The sequence below is a fragment of the Bremia lactucae genome, linkage group LG8, assembly GCF_004359215.1.
Source record: "Bremia lactucae strain SF5 linkage group LG8, whole genome shotgun sequence".
NCBI classification, from domain to species: Eukaryota; Oomycota; class Peronosporomycetes; order Peronosporales; family Peronosporaceae; genus Bremia; species Bremia lactucae.
Genome location: NC_090617.1, coordinates 1,268,817 through 1,278,797, shown reverse-complemented (window position 1 = coordinate 1,278,797; position 9,981 = coordinate 1,268,817). Strand labels below are relative to the sequence as shown.

At 44.9% G+C, this 9,981-nt stretch overlaps 3 protein-coding genes across 3 annotated transcripts in view; 2 read left to right on the top strand and 1 right to left on the bottom strand.

Moving 5' to 3' along the window:
* Positions 1 to 4,894: 4,894 nt before the first annotated feature.
* CCR75_003655 (uncharacterized protein) lies at positions 4,895 to 5,965 on the top strand (the record flags this gene model as incomplete). The annotated part of the gene is made up of 1 exon (XM_067961749.1): positions 4,895 to 5,965. One exon carries the CDS (start codon positions 4,895 to 4,897, stop codon positions 5,963 to 5,965), a length of 1,071 nt encoding a protein of 356 aa, XP_067823301.1.
* A 380-nt stretch (positions 5,966 to 6,345) lies between these two features.
* Positions 6,346 to 8,280, bottom strand: CCR75_003656 (uncharacterized protein; the record flags this gene model as incomplete). The annotated part of the gene is made up of 2 exons (XM_067961750.1): positions 6,346 to 7,261; positions 7,601 to 8,280. The coding sequence occupies 2 exons, from the start codon at positions 8,278 to 8,280 to the stop codon at positions 6,346 to 6,348; spliced, it is 1,596 nt and encodes a 531-aa protein (XP_067823300.1).
* Positions 8,281 to 8,441: 161 nt separating this feature from the next.
* CCR75_003657 (uncharacterized protein) overlaps positions 8,442 to 9,981 on the top strand; it is a gene marked incomplete at both ends in the record, with an annotated part of 2,740 nt that continues 1,200 nt past the window's right edge. The window contains one exon of the mRNA XM_067961751.1: positions 8,442 to 9,960. Within this exon, the coding sequence (XP_067823514.1) occupies positions 8,442 to 9,960 (1,519 nt within the window). The remainder of the gene's footprint in view (positions 9,961 to 9,981) is intronic.

The following is a 9,981-nucleotide window of genomic DNA, read 5'->3' as shown; positions in this document are numbered from 1 at the left end:
GGCGAATGACGTCCTCAACATGGACAACTACTTTGTATGGGAATTTAATGGTCGGATGAAACTAGCCAAGAAAGGGCTACTGGAGCACATCGACGCGACGAAGGCACCGAGTGCCACAAGGGCCGACGCGTCGATATGGAAAGTCAATGATATGAAGGCCTTCGCGATTGTGTGTACGTCAATCGCCCCAAGTCTACAGTCCATGGTTCGCAATGCAGGCACGGCTGCAGAAACTTGGGAGATATTAAAGAGTTTTTTTCTTCGAAGAAATATTCACAACCGTGTGCAGATGCGTCGGCAATTACATGATTTCAAGATGCAGAAGGGAGAGAGTGTACTGGACCACTCACTAAAGTTTGATGAGCCGTGCATGTCCATGCAAGCCATCGGAGACGAAGTTTCGTTTGACGAGCAGCTCGTTATACTGCTTGGAAGCTTATCTGATGAGTATGATCAGATCATCAGAATCATTGAGAACATGAAGGAAATTGATATTTTTCAAGCCAAAGAAATGCTTCGTCGTGAATACGAAGGCATTTCTCGCAAGGAGAAAAGTGAACTTGCATTGATGGCTACAAGAAGCTTCAAGGGCAAAGTTTTTCGGTCGAAGGAAACAAGAAACAAGTTTACCGGGACGTGTTTCGTATGTGGAAAACAGGGTCATAAGAAACAAGACTGTTGGAAGAATCAAGCCAACAAGAAAAATAACGGGCAAGCGTTTACTGTTAGTGAACATGGTTCGGAAGGTTGGCTACTCGACAGTGGTGCGAGTAGTCACATGTGCCCATACCAAGATGAATTTTTGGAGATTCGATCGATGAATCGGTCAATCGGCATCTCGATCGCAAATGGGCAGACAGTTATGGCAGCTGGAATTGGTACGATTCGAATTATTTTGAAAAACAATGTGCCAATTCGCATTGAAGACGTGCTGTACGTTCCAGAGCTGGATCGCAGACTGCTTTCAATTTCTGTTCTATTGGAAAAAGGATTGGATGTGACTTTTACGAACAGAACATGTGTGATAAAGAATGATCAAGATGTGGTGGCGATAGTAAACAAATTGGGGAAATTGTTTGTGATGGAATGTGCAACTTTAGGGTCGGCATTCACTAGCGAAGTGTTTGGATGTGGAATTAAAGATGTGAGTCCTAGTGTGTGGCATGCACGACTAGGACATCTTCCAATGAAGACGTTGAAGAATCTACACAATTGTGTAGAAGGAATAAATGTGCAAGTTTTGAGTGATGATATCGATGATCAAGATGAAATTTGCGAGGGATGTGTGACTGGAAAATGGTCAGTAAGACCATTTCCAAAGTCAAGTCACGGCAAAGTGAAGACAAAATCACTGCTCCAAATTGTTCACAGTGATGTATTGGGTCCAATGGAGACAAAGTCTCAAGGTGGAGCACGATATGTAGTTACGTTTCTGGATGATTTTTCGCGCTACGTGGTGACATACTTCATCGCTAATAAGTCTGAAGTGCTGGAAAAGTTCATCGAATACAAGTCAATGATGGAAAACCAACTGAATTCCAAGATCAAATGCATTCGCACCGACAATGGTGGCGAATACATCAACAAGAAATTCGCAGAAGTTTGTCGCAAGGCTGGCATAGTACACCAAGCGACAGTGCCATATTCCCCCCAGCAAAATGGAATGGCTGAACGAATGAATAGGACACTGACGGAGCGTGCAAGGTCAATGCTAAATACATGCAAGTGGAAAAGAAGTGGTGGGCTGAAGCTATAAATACAGCTTTATATGTGACCAACTGGGTCACGTGCGCTTCATCCCCGACGAAGACTCCAATTGAGATGTGTTTTGGCTTGAAGCCAGACAAATCACACATGCGCGTTTTTGGTGCTCAAGGTTACGCACACATTGACAAAGCAAAACGTGCTAAATTGGATAAGAAGGCATTTCGGTGCATGTTTCTTGGTTATTCGCAAGAAGTGAAGGGTTATCGTGTCTGGAATTATAATTCAAAAAAACTTGAAGTCACAAGGTCAGTGACATTTCAAGAACAGCCACGGACGAAGTATGTACAAGTTGTTGATGACGCACCAGTATCAACTCGTCAGCACGCAAAAAGAAATGGCGAAGGAGACGATGATATCAGGGTTTAATCACCAATTTCTTCGAATCACGATGAAATTGAACCTATGGAGGTTGATCAGACTAACGGTGATCAAATAGTCTCGCCTCCTCAAGAATTAATGTCGTTGGGTACACGTCTAGAGAATGGACATGGAGATGATATTGCTTTTGATATCGATGACGTGTACATGGAGCCAGCTGATTTAATTGAGGATGATATTCAGGCCATTGTGCCCAGGGAGGGATGGACTAATCTCGATAACAGTCTAGAGACACATTCATCTCGTGTTAGTGGACACAATAACTCTCTCGCAATATCTCCTCCAAGTACAGACTCACAAGCTTTGGTTCCGGTCGGAATGTCAGATGCTATTGTTTCGTCACGAGGAGATGAATCTGTAGAATGTGTCTCAAAACGATATCGCATTGAATATGACCAAGCTAATGCGGCATTTGAAACCCCATCAACGTACCAAGATGCTGTGAAGTCTCCACAAAGTATGATGTGGAAAGAAGCGATAGAAGCCGAACTGAAGGCACTAGCTAGCAAAAAGACGTGGAGTCCCGTGGACAATTCGTTAAACAAGAAGGTAATTGGAACTAAGTGGGTGTTCGCTATCAAGCGAAATGAAAATGGAGATATTGAGCGATATAAGGCTCGGCTTGTGGCATTAGGTTATCGTCAGACCTATGGAATTGATTACTACGACACGTATTCTCCGGTCGCGAACATGAATTCAATTCGTGTGTTTTTCGCGGTATGTTGCCATTATGGGATGGCTATATTCCAATATGATGTCGATACAGCATTTATCAATGGTGTTCTCGAACAAGAGGTGTTTATTAATACACCCGAGAGCGTTAAAATGAAATCGAGTCAAGTGCTGAAGCTAAATCGAAGCCTATATGGACTGATACAAGCTGCTGCAACATGGTTTAAGACTATTTCAGGCGTTTTCAAGAGCATGGGGTTTGTGGCGTGCGTTTCGGATCCGTGTGTATTTGTTCGTCGATTTGACAATTTTTCATGGACTTACGTGACGTTATATGTCGATGACATGCTCATTGGTGGCCTTTCGTACGACTCAATTGAGCAAGTTGCTGATGAATTGTCTACTAAATTTCAGCTCAAGATACTGGGTAAAGTGCGATTTGTTCTGGGCATCGAAGTTGACTACAAGATGGAGGAGAAACGACTCAAGATCAGTCAAAGCGCGTGTATAGCAAGAATGGTTGAAAAATTCAATCAAGATAATGCTAGGCCGGTGTATAATCCGGGTGTGGAAGGCCAGAACATGATAAAGTGTGAAGTGATGGACCCAAAAATGAAAAATCGTCCGTATAGTTCATTGGTAGGTTCACTTCTCTACGTGGCAACCGGCACAAGACCCGATATTGCATTCGCGGTGTGTCAATTGGGTCGACACTTAGGAAAACCAAGTGAAGAACATTGGAATGCGGCTATCCGAGTGCTGCGTTATTTAAAGTCAACCGCTATGGATGGAATATGCTATCGGAGCAAGTCACGCGAACTGCAGTTGAGTGCATTTAGTGACGCTGATTGGGGCAGCAACAAGGACAATCGACGCTCAACATCAGGTGTGATGGTGATGGTCAACGGATCACCCGTGATTTTCAAGTCAAAAATGCAAAACAGTGTGTCGCTAAGCACTGCTGAAGCCGAATATGTGGCTTTATCATTGTGTATACAAGAAGTATTGTGGACTAAATCGCTATTGCTGGAGATGAAGGTCAATATTAATGGTCCAGTAATGGTGTACGAGGACAAATCAAAGTGCGATTGCTATCGCGAAAAATGAAGGATATCAAAGTCGTGCGAAGCACATTGATATACGCTATCATTTTATCCGTGATCAAGTCAAAAACAAGGTAATACAGCTGGAGCATATTGAATCCAAGTTACAGCTCGCTGATTTCCTGACCAAGACAATTTCGACAAAGAAGTTTCGATTTCTCGTGGCCAAGACCAATATTGGAAACTTCTCGTCGAGGGGTAGTGTTGAAGGTGGAACATCAGGCGACGGTTCGTTGTCGTGCTGATGTGGCGGTTTCTGTCGTGAATGACACAAGAAGAAGAGCAAGCGAAGCTGTTACATTTTAGTACGTAACATGTATGAGGGTTTTATAAGAACGAATTTACTTTTCCATTTTCCCTACACGAAGACATTCTTACGCAGTGTGTTGTCATATCCCAACACTTGTAAGGTAAGCATGCACGTCCGCAAAAGTTGGTATAGGTTTGAACACAAATCAACCAATCGACACAACTGTTGTCATTTGCTTCAATCTTACCAAATGTGATAATGTTATAAATATTAAGTAAAATTATTGATTGATTATAATTTAGATTCATCTTTATTGTTTCCCTCTTCTAGGGAATAATATAGTATTTTTCTTATACAAATAACATCTATGTAATGGCATCGAAATATTTTAATTTGAAAAGTCATTGTTATATTGCGCAGTAAATGAAACAGACTGTAATAAAGCATGTCGCCGTTTACGACCTCGCACTGCAACGCACACAGCTTCGCGTACAGCAAGGAATCAGTTTAATCGTTTTCTCTTGCGTGCAGCGAGGTATTTAATGGGCAACAAGATTGTGCTTTTACACAAGTGGGCGCCACGGAAGCGGTGGTCCGTCTTTTTGTTGCATCAAATAGTATATGCGATAGAGTGGTCACGCGATTTCGAAGTATTTTCAGGTATTTTATCCAATAGGTATGTCCTTAGACGTATAAGAACAGCGCAAGTGCACTCGGTCCAAAAATGGAGCGCGACGAAGCATTCGTCGTGGTGCTATTCTACAAATATGTGCGTCTCAGCGAGACTCCCAAGGAGCTACAAGCTTTTGCAGCTACTCAAGAGCACCTGTGCTCTTCGTTGGGACTCACTGGTCGCGTACGGCTCGCCCAGGAAGGTATTAACGGTACACTGGGTGGCTCAACCGCCAGTGTACAGAGCTACATGGACACAATGAAGCAGCAGCCATTGTTTTCCAATGTGGACTGGAAGACCAGTAAGTCGCACGTACTTCCTTTCCCAGCATTGCAAGTGCGTATCGTTGCCGAGATTGTAGCTCTGGAACTCCCAGACGACGCGTTCGATTTAAGTTTGCGAGGCCATCACTTGAGCCCTGAAGAATTCCGATTTGAGCAATTAAACGCCGATCCCACGTCGATTGCACTCATTGACGTTCGAAATGCTTATGAATATAACATTGGCCACTTTGTTGGCGCGTTAAATCCTAAAACCCGTCGGTTTGGACAGTTTCCACACTGGGTACGTCACGAACTCCCAATGTTACAGCAAAAGGAAAAAGTGCTCATGTACTGCACGGGTGGCATTCGGTGCGAAAAAGCATCGGCTTATTTAAAACACTTGGGACTTTTGAATGTCTATCAATTAAAAGGAGGGATTCATCGTTACCTTGAGCGCTATCCGGACGGTGGCGGGGTCTTTCAGGGCAAGAATTTTGTCTTTGACCAGCGCGTGACGATGGCATCGGACGATCCGACCGTCACGGGCCACTGCGAGCGCTGTCGTGTTCCATACGATACACTATCGGGCTCCCGTTGTGCGTATTGCCGCATGCACGTGTTGCTCTGTGACGCGTGTCGAGACAAAGCACAAGCCCGTGGCGAGACAGCTGACGACGTGTTTTGTAGCGACCACGTTGCGCTCATTGCTGGATCAATACAAGACCTACAGAGTCGTGTGCAGACACTCCAAGAAGTGCTGGCAATGGCCCATGGACGCAATCAAAAGGGCCGTCGCCGCTCTCTTCGGAAGCAGCTGACCACGATCGAGCGTCGGATACAACGCTTAAGTTGCGCGTAGAGAAGAAGATAACGTGCAATTGGGCAAACATTTTCTTAACCAATCATATACCGAGTAGTTGTTCCCAAATGCATAACCCTTTATATAAGTCAGGAGGCTACCGAGTACGTACCCCCATTGTAACCTACCTTCGGCATCGTATATAAACATTAAGGTTGCTTCAGTAACTGGGTCAGCAAGTATTGGGCCATAACGTCGAGTAAAAGCTCTTCATGGCCGATAGATTTCGCCATCAAGCCCTTTTTCGAAACGCAAAATCTGTTGGTAGCTGCTTTAGACACACTTACTGCAACCGTGACGTTTAAAAAGGCTGAAACTTATTGCAAGCACCTTCAAACCGCTTTAGAAAGCCCATCGAAATCACATTGCACGTAACCGAGCTAAATGACAGCGTACGCGCTATCATGAACGTGATGGCGATCGTTTTCAACCGTCTCCGTGAGCATAACACTCGTGTGATCGCCTGCACCTTCCGCCAACGAAGCAGACGCCGCAGACAACGCGCTTTCAGACGAATCCAAGAGCAAAGCTGCATCCATGTGTTGTTGGGTTACATCATCAAGCGACGACAGGGTATGAGCTGTTTCAGAGCCAGAAGGACCTTCTGTATTGACGCTAGGGTCAAGATCAAACACATTCTTGACATCGCTAGAGGCATGGAGCGTCGTCCCTAGTGCTTCCTTTTGTCCTTCCATACGAATGGCATCTTGCACGCGTCGAATGGCAATAAGTGCAGTATCATCGGCATCGCTACGGTCTTTCAAGACATGTAAAACATCTCGAAACGCTTTGAGTTTTTCTTGCAATGACAAGGTCCGTCCGGAACCATTGTCTTCACTTGATTCCTCCACGTCGTCTTCAGGTACTTCACATACATTGGACACGACGTCGAATTTATCTTCATGAACGGGATACTCCGACATGCTTTCGTCATTGAGATACTCCATCATTGGGACGGGATTTGATAGACGTAAAAAGAGTATCAAGTGGTTTAATTCCGAATCCAAGAGCCCTTCTTCTTCTTCGTGAAGCAAACCATTATTGTCTTCGTCCAGCGTCACACGATCTCGCACCAATTGCGTTGGTATCCATGCTCGTTGTATCGTTTCGGCCGAGATTTCGTCCCAACTTGCGTTTGCCCACTTCATTGCTTGCAACACATCGACGTCAAACATGGCATGTTTCATACTTTCGGCCTTGTCAATCGCATAGCGCAAGTAATACCGTCGAAATCGTTTCTTAAATGTCGTCAAAAGACGTGCGGTAATTGGATTGAGCATTGGAAACACAAGGGGACTGAGAACATAAAGAACCACGTTCTGGAGCTCCAAGTGCGCTACCACGTGCGACGACATGTCATTAATGATCAATAGAATACGTCGTTTTTGATTTGCCATGGCAAAATCCAATCGCTGAAGCCATCGTGAAAAAATCACACCCGTCATCCAAGCTTTCGTGTTCCAAAAGTAATGCAGTCCATGTTGTTCGGCTGTTTTCTTTCGAAAACACTTGGGATGTTCATAATGAGAAACAAACAACGGCTGAAGCTTCTCCGAGCCATCGGCATTGGCGGCTAGCGACACGATAAACCGCTTTTTACAACGTAGTCGACCTTCTGCTAATGCGCTTTGTAACGGGGGCATTGTGTACAATACCGGGGTCTCGTCCACGGCAAACACGTCTTTCAGATCGTACGTATCCGTCTCGGCCATGAGTGCGTCCATCGTTGTCCAATACAGCACTTTGGCGCCAAGACGTCGAGGATCGTTGAAAGATGATGGCGGGTGGTGCTGTTCGGCATTAAACTTGCGAAAACTAAAGTTGTGACGTAGCTGAAAAGAATGCAACCAGCCATTCGAGAACTCGGGCTGTTCGTTTTCGGGAATACCAAGCATGTGTGCAAATTCCTTGGCTTTCTCCTTTGTGAGATCCCCTTGGACAGTCTGCCCTCTTCCAGCCATTTGAATGACCCAATTCGCGAGTGCCGAGTCAAGTTGAGGATGTTGCACCACCCGTCGTTTCTTAATTCCTAATTCGAGTGTGCTCATATTAATAAACTCGTGCTGACGACGAAGAATGCCTGAAATTGTCGACTGGGCCGGGGTCTTCTTCAGCCCAAACTCGTGCTTGGTCCACTGTGCCAAATCTTTTTGCGACATGACCCCGCCACTCTTGCGATAGAACTCACAGATTACTTTGCGTTGGTAGTTGGTCAAATTGCCATTGCCATTACTCTGGCGTCGAGACTTGGCGGACGGGATCGTGCCATCCTGAATCAGAGGCGACGGAGTAGCCATGTCGCCCTTCCCCCCCATTTCTGATCGATTCGTGGTCCTGCGATTCCCGATTTGTAAAGTATCCAGTCCTTTGGAAGGAAAGTTGCAACTTTAGAACTTCATTGGTCATGTAGCAATTAAGGTCACTCAAAAGAGATACTCCAAAGAGTGACGTTTCCTTGCAATTTCCGCATTGCTTCATGGACAAGTTCAAGCAAGAGGAAACGTCTAACGAGCCAATTGATGCCGCGCCAGTATGGGAAGACGCGTACGCTCGTCATATAAAACTAGTCGTTTCCACAATTTTACATGACCGTGAAGATTTTCGTGCGCTCTTGTCGGCTGATGAAATCGCCATTGCGTCGCGTTTCTTGACTGATTTCCAACCTTTTGAGCAACAATTGTATGCGCGTTTATTGCAACGTCAAGGCCCTTGGTTTCGCATTTCATCGCTTCTTCGTTATTTTAATCAAACGACGCAATTAGTAACGAATCAGCAGGTCCAAGATGTTGTGCACGCGATGATTCACGCACATTTTTTACAACCATTTCCCGTGTCACTAAAGAAGCTTTCACCAAGCGACGAATCGACGCATATCGACACTATACTTCAAGCTATTGAATCCTGTGCTTCCGCACCGGAACTTGCGTTACTATATACAAAAATGACGGGCAGTAAAAAGCACCGTACCAAGACAGACGTCCTGGCTGCCATTGCAAAGGTTGTCAAGACCCAACGTCGAATTGATGGGTCTCGAATCCCCCTAGCATCTCTCATGCATCAAATTTGGCTCGACGCGTATCCATTAGTCGGTAAAACACGCGCCGACGTTATGGTAATACGCATGACGTCTTCTACGAGAGAATTGATGCTACGAATCCACCGCCTATTTTACATTGTCTCGACCCCTCCATTCAATAATACAGCATTCATTCCATCAAAGCAACAGGAAATAGCACAATTGATTGCTATGGCGACACATAAAGTGCGATATGAGCCCATTCAGTGGCCTGGATTACTGGTCTTTTTCAACAAGGTGGTGTACCCCACATATCAATTGTCGTGTCATGGAAACAGTGTTATGGAAACCAAGTGTTGTATCTTTTCATCATCAGAGGCCTATGTCTGTTATGAAATGGCGACTCAATTACATCGTATCATGAACATAATGGAATCAAATCTTTTGATCATGCCACCGGACAAAGAGTACGAAGAACCCGATTTGGAACTCAAATGGCTTCTCTCGGATACGACACCAGTACTTTTCGCCTTTCAGCGACTTAATGGAATACTTTTTAACGATGTCGACGCTACAGAATTGGATACCAAGTGTGGCTCGACAAAGGCACGTAGTTGGCAAATGCGTAGCTGGGAGGATTTTTACAATCACATGCAATGGATCAAGTCTTTTGATGATTTCGTAGCGGTCACGAAAGGGTGTTTGCACGCGTTTCAACAGTGGATGGAGATAACGGCATCTCGTACGTCTGGAATGGTTCCAGTCTTTTTTGCAAAATGTAATGCTGGATACCATCTCGTTCGAATTTTGCATTGTGCAGTGGGGCTTTATGAAAAAATGCGCAAGTACCAGATTGCGGTGCTCTTGCTCAATGACTTGCTTGCGACGCCATTTTTAGAACGAAAACGTGGGTACTGGTGGGATCGTCTTGCGTTAAACTTGGAGCATATCAAGTGTTTGAAACAAGCTGAAGAGACGTGTAAGAATGCATTAGTAGACC